General features: G+C 40.9%; 1 protein-coding gene across 2 annotated transcripts in view; it reads left to right on the top strand.

Moving 5' to 3' along the window:
- The window catches only part of ERICH1 (glutamate rich 1), a 95,833-nt gene extending 83,754 nt beyond the window's left edge, over positions 1–12,079 (top strand). The window contains exons 6-7 of one of the 2 annotated variants that reach the window (XM_042891703.1): positions 9,669–9,749; positions 11,053–12,079. In XM_042891703.1, coding sequence (XP_042747637.1) covers positions 9,669–9,749; positions 11,053–11,216 — 245 coding nt within the window. In that variant the 3' untranslated portion in view covers positions 11,217–12,079. The remainder of the gene's footprint in view (positions 1–9,668; positions 9,750–11,052) is intronic. The other variant, XR_006182400.1, reaches the window with a different exon arrangement.
- Positions 12,080–16,080: the final 4,001 nt, after the last annotated feature.

Here is a 16,080-nt window from a genome sequence, read left to right as displayed (position 1 = left end):
TAGATATCCATTACTGCCAAATGTGAAGAACATCAGACCACTAAGGAAAACTTTAGACAAATAGTTTAGATACATGGGTCTATGTGTGTCCAACCTTTTGGCTTGCCTGGGCCACAATGAATAAAGAAGAATTATCTTGGGCTGCATATGAATTATATAATGTAGTTAATGTCTGTAAGTAACAAAATGGTTTTTTTTTTAAACTATTTTTAAATTAAAACATTTGAAAAAGAGGGCAAGAAAATCATAAAACTAGTAGGATGGACATGTATGATTTTGAACTTCTTGACGTTCTGATGCGTTTCTTTACACAGTAATGGAAATTTTTTATAAAGTTCTGCATTTTAGAATAGCTCAAGATTCACTGTTACTGTGATAGCGCATGCCTTTCAGAAGGGTATTCTTCAAGTTTTAGCAGGTAGGTCAGGTACTTTGAAGTTTGAGTTTGAAGAAAAACAAAACAACAAAAACCCTTACAAACTTTTTTTTAGGGTTTATGACTCAATTTATAAAACCATATGGAATACAATAACCCACACATTTTGAGTATCTGAAAATAGTATTTGAAAAGAACAGAGATGTACCAGTGTAACGGTTGACTGGAGTTGTATTCTTCTGTTATTCTTCTCTTGTAAATCAGTGCTTTAGAAGCAGAACTAAAATTATGGTCATGATTTGAATGTATCCATATTATCTTAAAACAAAGCCTTTTCCATTCAGGAGTCCTAGTACCCCAAACATCCTTTCTGCAGATATTTTTTTCATATTGCAGTGCTGCTCTGAGATAAATTAGAAGTGCCCCTAGCTACAAAAAAGCAAGTTACAGATGGCAGGGTATGGACTAAGTGCAGGGCTTATTGTATATTAGGGTCTTTCTCATACATAAAATATGATAGTTCTTCACAAGCCTCCATTTGCAGGCACCACAGCAGATCTCACGGCCTTCTAAACCTCAGCTAATACACCTAAGTACTTCTGGAATTACGTGCCAGAAGGCTATTTCTTAAGATTTCTCATTTGTGTGATTCACTTCGAAAACTTGACATATGTGTAATAGGATGTCAGCGTGGGATGTAGAGGAGGGAAAAGAGCCCTGCTCAGTAGCTGCACATGCATCTGCCCATATGCACAGATTTACTGATGAGAAAAGTTCTCAGCAGCAATATAGAACTGGTAGGAATTAACTGTTCAGTTTCTTACAAATGGTTCAAATTCCAAAAGCTCTAGGCTGTGTGTATACATGTGTTGGATAAGTAACCACCCAGCATGTCAGTATAGCTGTTTGCTGCGTATCAAACTGCATAAGAGATCTGGAACTCTATGTGGTGGAGCCACTCATAATCTGAGATCCTCTACAGATGGAGCGAGGGAAGTCTGCGAGACCATGGAATCTGACAGTCAAGCTTTCTATCACATCAGCCACAGAGGGAACAAAGGACACAGTGTGAAGAGTTCTTACCACAGATTGTAATAAATTTTCTCATATTGTTTCTCACAGTGACAAACACCCACTGTTCAGCCTGGCACACGAGCCAATATGTGGTGGGTGTCTTGAGGTAGATGGAGTCTAGTGAACTTTGTGAAGGAGAGCAGAGTGGGGGATCGTGCCTTATTCCTTAACAAGCTCCCTCTTCTTTGCACCATCTTTTCTAAGTGGACATTCCAGGCTCTTCACAGAAAAGAGCCTAATGCCTTGTTTCTAGATGTGCTCTTGAGTAATGAATTGTCTTGTGAGTGCTGCTTAAGTTTTCCTATCCACATCAGCAGTGAGACAGGAGTTGAAGAATGGCATTCCAGTGTATGAATATACTCACCTTCTTCACAACTGTCAGCATGGCACTGAACGTGCTCCCATTGCACTACCTTCCTGAAGTGTTTGCATATGCTCTGAGTAGTGGGACTGTTGCAAGACAGTGCATTACATCTCTTATTCGTGGGTTAACTGGGACCTCCAGGACCTCCACTGGAAGTCTGTTCATTGCCTGCCAGATAAGAACCTTCCCAAAATAATTGATGTCGATAAATCTTTCCACCCATGTAGTTCCTAGTCCAATGAGAACAGCCCAGCATCTCTGGTATCTTAGAAGCAGCAAGCCATAAAGATCTTTTTTAAAAAAGACGGCCGTTATTCCACCATGTGTTTTAAGGCCTGGATTTAAAGCAGAAAACACAACAGGGAAATGCTTGTGCTGTAATATCACTTGCACAGCAGAAGTGGGCAAGCTTCTATCCTCTTTCCTCACCTTGCCCCTATCTGCTAGTTCAGCTCTCTGTTGCTGTCCAATCCCTACTTTCTGGAAAGTTGTATGAATGATTACAGTAGAACCAAATATCAGAGTTGCAGTGCTGTGAGCATTGCAGCACCTTTTTTAAACATGCTAATTCCCATTAAGGACTTCAGAGCTGCAAGATCCCAGGTCTTCTCTCTGCCTTTTGCTTATCTTATTGATTTTGGGTTTTCTGGTTTGTTTGTTTGTTTTGCATTTTGGTTAAGTTCTTTGGATCTTCAGTTGTAAAATGAGTAAATATTTCTGTACTGCTCTACGTGTAAATTACAGAAAAACAGTCAGTGAATTTATTTACTCAGTCATTGTACAGAACGGGACATTCTGTAGGGCAGTGGCTGTCTAATGGGGCTCGGGTAATGGAAGCCCAAAAGATGCTGTAGTGTGCTTTGTGTCACATTGTGTATCTCTTCCTGCAGGCCCTTAAATTCAGTCCTTCTCATTAATTGACTTTTCTGTGTGTAGTGGGCCAATCCATGAACCTCAGTGTTGCTCTGCCTCTTTGAAGACCTCCACTGAGTGAGGGCAATTGAAGCTGAGATACTGAGGTCCACTAGCTGGGAGCTAAGGTAAAAATTACAGTGCAAGGACAGCAATGCCCCTCCTCTGGACACACTCCAACAGATCCACATATCTCCCATACTGAGGACTCCACATCTGAGCACAGCACTCCAGGTGGAGTTTCACCAGCACAGAGTAGAGGGACAGGATCATCTCCCTCAACTTGCTGGCCACGCTTCTTTAGGTGCAGCCCAGCAAACAGTTGGTTTTCTGGGCTGCAGGGGCACATTGCTGGCTCATGTCCAGCTTGCCATTTACCAGTAGACCCAGGTTCTTTTCAGCAGAGCTGTGCTCCGTCCTTACATCCCCAGCTTGTACTGATAGTGGGAGTGGCTACAATACAGGTGCAAGTCCTTGGGCTCTGTTGATCCTCATGAGGTTCACCTGGGCCCACTGCTCAAGCCTGTCTAGGTCCTTCTGGATAACATCCTGTCCCTCATGTCAACTGCACCACACAGAAAACAGAAAAAGTAGATGCTGTGTCATCTGCAAACTCACACTCAATCTCACTGTCAGTGTTATTGATGAAGATGTTAAAGCACAGTACTGCTTTAATACTAGTACTGACCCCTGAGGGACACCACTCATCACTGATCTCTGCTTAGACATTGAGTCACCACTCTCTGGGTATGATTTTGCAATCAGTTCCTCATCTATCGAACAGTCCACTCATCAAATCCATATCTTTCCAATTTGGAGAGAAGGATGTCATGGGAGACTGTGTCTGAAGCCACTGAAGTCCAGATAGATGACATCAGTGGTTCTTCCCTTGTCCACTGATGGAGTTACACCATCATGAAAAGCAGCAAGGTTGGTCAGACAGGGCCGTCCATGAATACCTCCCTCTCTTCCGTATGCACCAATGATCTTCCCTGGCAGGGAGGTGAGGCTGAGGCTGAAAGTTTGGTAGTTCCGTGGGGTCATCCCTTATATCTGTCTTAAAAATAGGTTCTATACTGCCTTTTGTTCAGTCATTAGGATCTTCACATGATCACAGTAACTTTTCAAATATCATCAAGAGTGGCTTGGTGACTACATCAGCCAATTCCTTCAGGACTCTAGGATGCACCTCATTGTAATCCATAGACTTATGGATGTTCAGGTTCCTCAGGCAGTTGCAAACCTGATATTTGCTTACAGTGGTTAGGCACATTGCTCCCCCTACTCCCAGCTTCCAAACCATCCTCTCCAGGGCTGTATGTAGAGCAGTCACTAGTGAAAGCTTAGGCAAAAAATATGTGTTTAATGTATCACCCTTTTCCTTGCTCGCTGTTACTAGTCTGGCTGTTGCTCACTAGGGAGGGTGCACTCTCAACTTTCCTTTCCTGGTTGTCATACCCATAGAAGCCTTTCTTTGCCCTCTTGCCAAGTTCAGTTCCAGTTGGGCCTTGACCTTCCTGACTCCACCTTTACACAGCCCTATACTCCTCCCAGGTTACCAGTCCCTTTTTCCACTGCCTGTGCATTTTCTTCTTACTCTCCAGTTTGACCAGCAGGTCCCAGTTCAGCCATGCCAGTCTCTTGCCTTCCTTTCCTGACTTCCTACACGGTGGATGGAGAGCTCTTGTGCCCTGAGAAAACTTTGTAGGAAGGCAGCTAAGTACAGTGTGCATGTAACCCTACCAGGACTATTTGAATTGAACACTGTGCTGTAGAAGTTCAGTGTAATATAAAGAAGAATGGGGATGAGTCATTTTGTTACTATCCCTTGTATTATTATGAATCTAAGAGTAATTTTTCTGAATGCTTTTACACTGCCATAAACCTGTCAGCTCTTTACTGCTAGGCACTGCAATGGGAGTAGCAGTGTTCCAAAGAATCTGCTTTTGTCATATGGTCCCCAGTGTCTGTGATTTAACACAGCTAATAATGAATCAGGTATCTACTACAGATTTATGCACCTGCTTTGTTATAGTACATGAGCTTTCCATGTTATACCATAAGGTCTTGGGGTACAGAAGAAAAGCCAAATTACGTGTTAAAATTATTTTATCTGCTTTCTTTCCTGTAAAGCTTCAGAAACACATGCTTCATCAGAAGCCGCCTTTTTTCTACACTAAATCTCCTCATGGCTGTATTGTTTGTTAGTGCTGTATTAGCCTTTGGCCTAAGCAGCATTCCACTTTCTCTGGTGTTTGTTCCCTTTACATTTATAGGAAGTAATCAAATGCCTCCCAGTCTTCCATTTGCAAGGTTGAACAAGATAATTTCTTCGGGTAATATGCTGCTCTTCTTCATACCAAGTTTACTTTGAACTCCCCTGTTATAATCAATGGAGAGCAATCCATGTGACTGCATTTACACTGTTGATGTCTACATCTGAGCATGCTGCATCATCTCACTGTATTATCCATCATCACTTCTTTTTGTTCACAACATCAATATGTAAAATATGTATACTGAGGTGGCTGTTTAAAGCAGCTAGTTCAGCTAGTGCAGAGGCAGACATCTGTGCTATAGAGGTCTAAGACAGCAGAGAGAAATCCAGCCCAGAAACACATGCCAGAGGGCTTATGCATTTGTGCTATGTCTGTGCTACTGCCAGTGACAGCAATGCTTACCTATCTTTACTTGGAAATACTTAAAAAAAAAAAAAGTTCCAGGATCACTTCTCCTGTTTCCACAATGGCATCCTAGTAAGGTCTCTTAGAAGTCTTTTGAGACAATTCTTCTCCTTTTCTTTTTTTCCTTCTTATTATGCAATTTCTATCAGGTACAGTCTGCAGTAATTTCTAGTGTACAATTTTCTTCCAGAGCAGTTGTTCTCCTTTACCCATAGCAGAAATTAACGTGATTTTCTGCCATTATGTGGGGGATTTTTGCTGGTAAATTTTTGTCTATTATTCTGTCCTTTGATGTCATCAAAGCAATGTGGGTAGGCAGGCTGCAAATGCAGAAGTAACCACTTGGCAATGGAGCTGTGGGAAGTGAACGAGTCAGTTCACAGAATGAAATAAAGGAGTAGTTTATGCTGTTTCACTGGTAACTCCATAAGCCTCAGCAACTCTCTTGCTACTGTCTATCCATAACCTTAGATGACTTTTAGGGCTGAACTGTTTACAGTTGGTGATCTATGCCTCAGTTTATCCACATGGTATTCCATTCCTCTTCTATTGACAGCATTTTCTACTTCCACCAGCAACATATTCCAATACAGCTCCCTCATTTTGTGCTCCACAAAGATAGTACTGTGTAATGCAACATTATGACTAACATTGTTCCTGTTTCTTGCCTGGCTCGTCATCTTAAAATTCATTAACTACCTTCAGATCCCTCCTTAACACCGTGCTTTGCTGCAACGCCCACAAGAATTTGGAAACAGTCTGACTGTGAGTGAGCTGAGAACATTGCCTTGCATGCCAAGCACTATATTCTCTTTGTTTCCCAGTGCTCCTCCATCTGTTGGCACCCACCTGCTTCTAAATGGATTGTGATCACTTTGGGGCAGGACCCTGGCCTTCTTTGATGAGCTCGTGGGGTTGGGGTCTAATCTTTTTACCATTGAAGAGCTGGTGTTTTTAGTTACATTTGTGTCAGGCAAAATTCCTTTGAACTTAGCTTTAATTTTTAAACAACTCATAGAATGATTTGTGAGGAAGTACTCTCAGATCTAATATCTGTTTCAGATATCTGTTGCTTGGGTCCCCTGTCACTTCTCTTCCCAATGGCCAATGAGTAGATTTCACTTTTCCCTATTTTTATTTTTTCTCTTCTTCCCCTTCCTCTGTGGTTTGCATTTTTACTCTCCATATTAGACTTGGGGTTTGCTGGCAGCTGCAGACTCAGCTGATGGATCTTTATGCATGTGAACTCAACTCAGCATCCTTTGCAGAGCTCCTGTGTGCCGCTGCAGCTCTGTGGGTGAAAGATGCTGCTCTTGCCAGCTGCTGTTCCTATGCTCTGTCTCTCGCACACTACCAGCTTGCATTGCTCTTCTCTCCCTCTGCTTCAGGAAGGAGAAAGATGTGGTGAGGCACTGGCACAAGCTAGATGGGGCTCTGGGCAGCCTGGTCCTGTGGAAGAAGTCCCTACCCACGCTAGGGGGGCTGGAACTAGTTGGCCTTTGAGGTTCCTTCCAATTTCCAAGTATGTCCAAATAAGTTGTTCACCTTAGTTGACTCCTACTGCATTTGGGAAAGCAGCACATGCTCATCCTGAAGGCATGGGTTTACATCAAGAAACATTTAATTTCATCATTGATTCCTCCTCTTAATGGAATAGAACACAAGGTTGTAAATACAGATGAGTTGGGTCAAAGAATTCCTCACCTTTAATTCTGGAATGGGGAGGGAAGGGAGGATGTCAGCATGTAATTTGCATTTGTGCCTGCTTGTTGCCTATTAGAAAACTGTCTATCAAGCAACAAAGGTGCCAGTAGATGAATGAGGTGAGCAGTCTGCTCTGCTAGCAGGATCCTCGTGTATTTGCCAAGAGAGCAAATCTCTCTTGTAACGAGAGCCATGCACTGCTTGGGGTTGTCTTGCTCCCTCAGCCCAACCCAGAAGTGACTGTGGAGGGGATCTGTAGCTCTGCAGAACTTCTGGCTGATGTGGCAGTCATGGTTCCTTTCTGAGATGTGAACTTCCAAAGGAACTGAAGAAGACTTCTGTTTGTTCAAAGAACTGAAATAACGTAGAAGCCAGGCATGTGGTTCTTTCAGAGACCTTTCAGTGGTTCTTTGGGAAAGTCATACAGATTTTGGTAACACCTTCAGTTACAGAAAACATTTTTCTCTTTAACTATGTTGAGCACAGCCAAGAAATAACTTTTAAAAGATCTGTGGCATTCAAGGCATCCTGTTTCCCTTTTATTTTTAGCAGAAGGATGCTGGATGGGAGGTTCTCCCTGTGTGAACACAGTGCCCCAGGAAGCCCTCCTCCCCACTGTCATTCTCTGAACTAGAAAAATCACACAGGTACAAACATGATTAGTAATGCCTTTTGAACTCTACTGAAATTGTGATACTGCTTTGAATGTGAGCAAGATGGGAAATTTAAAGGAAAAAACCTGCATTCCTTATTTCCATACAAATGCAGGCTTTAGGAACCTGCTCTGAGCAGCAATCCTGGGTGCTTTTCTTGTACACAAAGAACAACATTTGGCAGACTGTGAGAAACAGAAACAAGAAGAAAAGGCTTTGCCTTTTTCCAGTGTAGATTTTAAGCTTGAATTTGTTTGTACAGACACGGTGACTTACATTCACTAACGCACTGTGTTTCAGTGGTGTCTCCTGTTATGATAATGTGAACCCAAATTATGAAGTCTTTCAGCGAGCTCCCCATTTTATTGCATTAATGAGAAACAATCAACATATTTCCTACAGCTGAGACACGCAACAGTTAAGATTTAGCAAAGGACCACTGTTCAATTGTGTATTTTAAAAGGACCAGATTAGCAATTTCCCAATTTGCTTAATATTTATATTTATGCTATAGAACCAGTGCAACTTACCTTAGCTTTTCAGCAGATAAGATATAACTTCACTGATGCTAACAGAGTTCATATGATATAAATGTGGTGTGGCAAGAGAAAGGTGAAATCTACCCACAAGCCAGAGCCTCAGAATAAAGTAGCATCACTCCTTTCTATCACGTTAATTAAACACCAGCTGAAAAGTAAACGAGTTACAGTAATTCTTGATAACTGATATCACTGCAGAATGTCTAATGTAGAATATTTCTCCAAGCAGAAAACTTTCATTTTTCTGCTGGTTTATGGCAGGAATGTTACAGAACTTTGGAATGCCATAGTAAAGAGCCTGGAGGGGTGTAAATCAGCACTGTTCTGTCAAGCGCTTCTGATGTACGCTGATGTGGTCTCGCAGAGCACACTGGTGCTGTGCTGGTTGACATCTCCTGAAGATTTATCCTACATGCTTAGAAGTGTGACTAACTGGAGCTGAATTGTGCCTTGCTATCCTTACTCAAGGTTGCATCTATTGATGGTGAAAAGGAAGAGTTTTGTCATTGCAGTCTATCCATGGAAACTTTTTAAAGAAAGACAAATGGATTTTATAGATCAGATTTTACCACCCCAGGAGCTGAACTGAGTCCAAGCTCACTGCAAAGGAATCACAGTTAAGAGAAAGTAGTACTAATAGTAAAAATAAATATTAGATTAGGTGTTTTCTAGAGGTAAGGCTTCAGCAGTTGAAAAGGGAGGCAAGAACATGCATCATACCAGGTAAAGGAGATCGCTCCCAGAAAAGAAAGATTATTTTTAAATGTGCTTCCAAATAACCTTGTTATATTATTAACACATCCTTTCAACTTGGGTCATGGCTGAATAAAGCTTCCTACATAGGTTGTCCTACAGATATAAACGTATACTCTAAGTCACATAAAAGCAATCCAATCCTATTTGCATTGTTAGTCTGTGATACAAAATGCTGTAACGACCTCTTTTTTTAAGTCCAGTGCTATCTATAAAACAGGCTTAGGCCTTGTTGTTCTTAGAGAGGTCAGCTGTTGCTTTGGTTTCTTAATGAGCTTCAGACATTCCCAGAGAGCTTTCTAATATTGCAGACATACCTAGCCCCAGGCAAGACACATGCAGCCTCTGCCAACACCTAAGCTTTGCAGACGGATCACATGTGACAGGTTATGCAACTCAGCTGGGCTTTATATATGAGTACGATGTTAGCATTTAAGGAACCTACAGGGAAAAGAGCACCAGGTAAGGAGAAAATGTTTGTGCATGTTGCTTCTTGGAGTACTCTGGCACTCCTAACAAAGCATATTAAATTTAATCTTTGTTTCCTTTGAAGGTCAGTGTAGAAAGTCCTTGGGAGTTAGTAATGTTTTCTGTGTTCTAAAATTGCAGGGACTGAAATTCAACAAAGACTTAGAAATAATGGTTATCCCCCTGCGGAGAATGACACCTGGGTATATAAGGTTGCTGCAGGTATGAAAATTCCAACTCTTTTTCTGCTCTTAATTAGTTTGTTGAAATATTTTTCTTGCTCAGATGGATTTTTGTTTCAAATTTTTGCCTGACCAACCCAAGGGAGCCCTGGCTTCTGTTTGGTTAACATTCATAAAAACTCAAAGAGGTCTTAATTAAGCTTCTGCTGGAAAGTAAATGAATTACGATAATTCTTGATAATTGGTATCATGTTGGAATACCAAGTGCAGGGTACTTAAAAGAAACTTGTGTTTCTGCAGTGCTTCTCTATCGCTTTTGATTGTGTGTTTGGGGCAGTAGGATAACATTAATAGGAATGAGAATGGTGGGGTTCTGAAGACCTTGTAATAAGTTCTCGGTAAAACAGTTCAACCAACTTCTATGACAATGACTGCAGACTCACAGAATGGTTTGGCTTGGAATTAAAACCATCTAGTTCCAACCCCTCCCTACCATGGGCAGGGACACCTCCCACAAGATCAGATTGTCCAAAGCCCCATCCAACCTGGCCCTGAACACCTCCAGTAATAGAGTATCCACAGCTTCTCTGGGCAGCCTGTGCCAGTGCCTCACCAACTCAGAGTGAAGAATTTCTTCCTTATGTATAAGGACATAAGGATGATAAAGAAGCCGCCAATAGTATTGATCTGCCCAGGGTGGTGTTGGCTCAGTGTACCTGGAAATGTTCAAGGAACATTATGCCTTTGCTAAAGTAGCCACACTGTTAACTACAGTTGAGCACTGAGCTCTGATTATTTAAGCTCACACAGAATCTGGAAGTGAATCTTAGGTTCCTTGAAATGGGAACTTTGTGAATTGTTTCAGTGGTGCCACACTTTCCATCTGCTGATTGCAAAGGAAAGCTTAAAGAATGAAGGTTTTGTGTAAGAAATGCCACAACTAGAAAGATGCACAGTATGTTTTAATTCACATTGTCAATATATGTAAGAAATTGTTTTGCTTTATAGAGAATCCATGCAATTATGTTTCATCTTGGTGTATCATATACTTCCATTAGGCAATTAATTTCTTATTGTTACTCTGAGAATTGATAAATAATGAACTATTTATCTTTACTTTGATTGGCGTTACCTGCTGCTTTCTTACACTTAAAGAGTTTGTGTTAAAGCTTGTCTGTTTGATCCAGTGCTACCTATGGAGCTAATGAAAGATGTTACTGATCCCTTTTAGCTTTACTTTCCTGGATTTATAACTACCATTCTAGAAAGCATCATTGAAATTAGGAGTTTTTCTGTTGAAATCAGCAGAATCAGCATAATAACTTGCTCTGTTTTCCCTATAGACTCAAGCTGCAGGAAAGATAGTTATCAACTCATCGGACGTACTGCTGCAACGGGCAGCCTTGCTCCTGGGCACGCTTGGGATCAGTCTCTCCAGCTACAGTACACACCAGCTGGCTCAACAGAAGAGACTTTCTGTGACCCTTTAAGCTGTGCTGAGATGTGACCTGAGAAGTAAATGCTTGTGTCAATAATGCTGATGAGTAGCTTTTCTGTCTCCATTGCTGGTGTGGAGGTAATGAGACACGTTACAGCCTCGATTTCTACATGCAGAGTTAAAAAAGATGAAAGAATACAGACTTCTCCAGGGAAGAAAAAAGTATCATGACTAATGGAAGTCAGATTTCCAGGAACTTGTAAATACAGTGGATCTCGGTGGTCTCATGAGGTCCCTTCCAACCCCTGCAGTTCTGTGATTCCTTGATTTTGTTTGTTATCCAGTGTATACATAAAGAAACATCCAAATGTATATAATACAGTTTAAATCAGAGTAGATGTAAGCAGATGGATGAGGGTGCCGTGCTTGTTTGGCATCACCTTGCTCCTGCTTTAGCAAATTGACTCCTATATGAAGACTGGTTTTGAAAAGGAAAGTCAGAAACAATACATTCCTCATGATAAGAGTCAAACCAGATAAAGAGAATCTTTCATAGGCTGTTTGTATGTTTATGTCTAACTAGAAATACACGTCTGTGTGAGTTACAGGAATTGTGCACTCTAACTGTTAACACTGAATCTTAAACTTTTCAATGCCTTTTGTATAGAAATGTGTGTGCGTTGTAGCACATGCTGATTTCTTTGTGCAGCAGCAGAGATGGCTGAAGGCTCTGCCATCACTACATTGCTGGAAAGGAACCGTGACAGCAGTCCAGATGACTTTGTAATCCTGCACAGAAACCCTCTACTCTAGAAAGGATCAGTAAAAATTTTGGGCTGAGTCTTGTTGTAGAGCTAAACATCTGATTGTATTCCTCTGCAGAAACCCTCACTGCAAAATATGCATGCTGATTAAAATAGAGATTAACCTTCCTTTCTTTTCCCCTGTTTTCTTGTTCTTCTTACTCAATATAATAGCTTATTCAGCAATGTTCTTTTACTGTTGGTTAGTGTTTGTCCAACGCTCTGTGTAAACATGGTTTTGTAGACTCTTCCATGCATATGTTACTGTTTGAAATCCTTTGTTCTCACTTAATAAATGCAAATATATTTTTTCAGTGTTTAAATTTGTTACTTCTGTCAACAGTGTTTGTATTCAACCACTAAGGGGCATCGTTCACAGCTGAATGTTCTGAAGTCCTCAGATTGTTCAGTGCAACATGACAAACCACACATGGAATCAGGTTGAAGTTCTTACCTGTCCTTTTCAGAGCTGTTCTGGCTCCTATATCCTATTGTCACCCCCTCCAAGAGATGTGTCTTTCTCCTACCACTGTGGTTAAATTGAAGAAGGTTAGAAATGGATATTTTTCTACAGTTTACTAAGACGCAAACTATCTCCATCTTCTATAGCCTTCTGTTTATATTTAACATTAAAAGTCACGTAATGGAATATTCCATCCTCTGCCTCTCCCTACAAGAAATTATTTTACAAAAGACTGTTTTGACAAAAATAAGTGACGTATCTGGAAAGTGTTTAATCACGTTTAGTGAAGATAGTAATGGGACACCTTCCTCCCATACGAGATCTGTATGGCTTTTTAATCAGAGCACGTGATCTTTGTGAGCTGTTTTTATCGACCCTCTTCCTGCTCCCATGCAAGGTGAATACAAAATCAGTAGCTGTTATCAGTTCTGTTACTATGCTAATATGAACTATTCTGTTAGGTAAAAGCTAAGTATAATAGCATGATGCAATTTTTAAATATAATCACAGTATAATTTTCAGAAGATATACTAGAACAAAATAAAAGAATTGATAACTTGACCAGGGCTGCGTTCTCATTTTACTGCATCATGAAAATGGAGCTGATGAGAACCATGTACTTTTACCATGAGAACTGCTTTGAATAGTTTTGGAGATCTTATTTGAGACTGATTAAAATGACAGAAGAACAACCCTGGCAATAGATGAATTGGACCATGGAGGAGTCAGAAAGATGGGGACTTGGGAGCCTCAGGGACATGCAGGAAGGTGTAATGGGAATTAGTTACAAAATGAATACATTTATGCTTGATGATGGAGATTTAGATCTAGACTAAAAAACATCTTTGGGTGAAAAGTTTGGTCTCCATCCAGCAGTGCTTTCCTCTTGAGATGTTTTCCTTGGCAGAACTGGCACAGTCCTGTGGATTCCTGGTCCTACAGGAGGTTCAAGATATGAATGTCAGAGCTGCGCATCCACTTCAGGAAGGGATCTAAAGTCAGAATTTTGATAAACAAAAGCTGCTTTCCTTCTCATTGCGTATTCACTAAGAACTCCCCCTTTCCCAGTGTACCACCTTTACTTTTTGGACCTTACCTTTGTTTGCCACTCTTATAGGCACCTGATTTCAGCTGTGGAATCCCATATGAGGCACAGCTCCTAAAAGCTGGGCAGGACACCACTTTGCCAAACGGAGGTATTTAATCTCTTCCTTTATCTACCCCAAAAAGCATTTACATTTTAAACACGTTAGTACTTTTGTTTATATGGATTTTACTTCAAAAACTGTTGGCAAGTCCTCAGCAATTGAAAGCTGATGAAGCCTGGTGAGCTTGGGGAGGATAATGCTGCTTACTCAGTTTTGTGAAGCTTTTAAGAAACACCAGCAGTGAATTTCCTTTGGCACATAAGTTGTTATGTTTGTTAAATTATGCTTCAGGAAATACTTCTTACTTTTCCTAGCTTGTAAAAATATTGTAACAGAAGTACTGTTTAAGCAAGTAAATTTTAGACCTTCTTCAGAAATACAGTTTAAAAGTAATTTCATAAAATGCATTTTTCTAGTTTTACCTCAAAAATTGGACAAATATCTGTTAATATCTCCTGATGCCAAAAATTTAAACTAAACAAATCCATTTCTCTCAGCAGTAGCCTTTCTACTTTGAATTATGTCTTGATACATCAAGCTAATTACTTCATCCTTTGAGTCCGAGGGGATTTTGTAACTGCTGGGTTTGTACGTCCACCTCCTGAAGTCAGCTGAAGTGAAAGTATCAAGCTATCAGAAAGTCAAACGTGTTTGGTATTCTGTTCAAATAGATGTAGCATAGACTGGAAAGGTTTTTAGAGAAATGGCGTTGCTGATATAGATGAGGGAGCATTTGAGCTTGAACTTTTGTGCTAATAAAGCCCATTACAGTCACTTGCAATGGCATGTTTTATGAAAAACTTTCACACACGTATACTCAGTTGTCCAAAGCAGAATTTCTGTCTTCTTCACAGCAGCCCAGCACAACTACTCAAGGTAACACTCCACTAAGAAGCAGAGTATAAAATGCATGCAGCGCCTCTGATGTCTTTTCACAAATCTTCTGGAAATTGTGTTTCTGCATCAAAGTTCCCACTCTAAAGCATTTTTATCTATAAAGCTAATCTCTAGCTTTGTGGAGCTGCAGACTGTGAGTTTCCAGATACGCCACAGACCAAGAAATTGAGTACCTACCAACCAGCCATCGCTTGGTCACTTATTACACTGCGATTATGTGATTGTGACTCTGAGCCTTTAATCCGCATATCAAAGAAAGGATGAAACCAAACCCAGAGTTCTTCTATCCCTGAATTATGTACACATCTGTTTATACAGTAGCTGTGCCACAGTCTGAAGCAGCCCGTCTCTGGTATGGACTGTTTCCTATCCTACAGCCGCCCTGAAGTTTTCTGTGGGGCAGAATGGGCTCCTAGATAAAGAGCCTCAGCCCCAGCCCTCGTTGAAGCTGCTGGTGGCTCACTGCTGTTCTGGCAGGGATGTGGCACAGACCGGGGGGAGGCACCTTACTGACAAACCCTTCATTTTGTACCCTGTGATGATGTTCCTGCCAGACAGATGGATTTTTGGCACAACTGTGATGGTAATCCTTTTAAATGGCATCCTTTTAAGTATGTTCTGTGCCTACATCACCTTTTCAATTACTAATTATACTTCCCACCGATGATAAAGCAACCAAACAAGAAGGTTACTAATGCTTATCTTTGCCTTTTCCCCTTAGTTATGAGTAGCCAATGACAACATAAAATAAATCTTGTCTTTCATATGACTTTCTTGTTACTGCTCTACAAAGATAGCAATTTAATAAGGTAGCTTAGGTAGTTTAATTAAACGATAGATTAATATGATTCCTGGAGCTGTGTTCACTTCAGGTTTTAACTGAGCATGTAATCATGAGCTACGGTGTGGCACTGACTTTTAATCAGAGTTCCTCTGTTTTTGCAGCGTTTGTACATACAAATATCGTCCAAAAAGACCTAGAAATAGCTGCTTCTCCACCTCCATAGCAACATTTCTGTGAATGACCACTTAAGTGCTCCACACCTTCTCCAAATCTTGTAGGAACTTCATATAACCCTCAGCACCCCACTGATAAAATGTAAGTGAAAAGTTTGCAGCAGGGTGGTTAAAGGATTGCAGACTGAGTGGGGGTTTGAATTAACTCCCAGTACTTGCTTCCATACGTTTCCACTCAGAAACTGTGGGTGGGATTTATCTCCATTTACAAGTGGAATCCAATTAGCTCTCTCTGCAGACAGTGAAGACAGGTCTGGGAGCAACCTCCAGCCTGTGGCCTGGCAGCTGCTTGGAGGGACTTCAGGAGGAGATGAAGGTGTGTGGATGGTTTCTTTACGCATGCAGGAACTTCCTGTAAGGGGGCTGTTTCCTTTTTCTGTAATTTTCCTGGCTGGGGAAAAGGGGTGTATCTCGTTGCTGTGATTTAAACCAGAGTAGGGAAGAAATACCAATGGAAAGTAACCCTGCTGCTGATAAATATCTTGAATCTTTGAAAAACATAGCAAATAACAAACTGGTTTGTCCTTCGCTGTGTGTTCTTCAGTAATGAATTACTGGGACTTGAAACTCTCAGCCCAAAAGGGATGATGGCACACGAAGTCGAA

Source organism: Lagopus leucura, unplaced genomic scaffold, assembly GCF_019238085.1.
Source record: "Lagopus leucura isolate 7727_CA_CO unplaced genomic scaffold, USGS_WTPT01 Super-Scaffold_73, whole genome shotgun sequence".
Taxonomy (NCBI): domain Eukaryota; kingdom Metazoa; phylum Chordata; class Aves; order Galliformes; family Phasianidae; genus Lagopus; species Lagopus leucura.
This window is presented reverse-complemented; position numbering and strand designations above follow the sequence as displayed.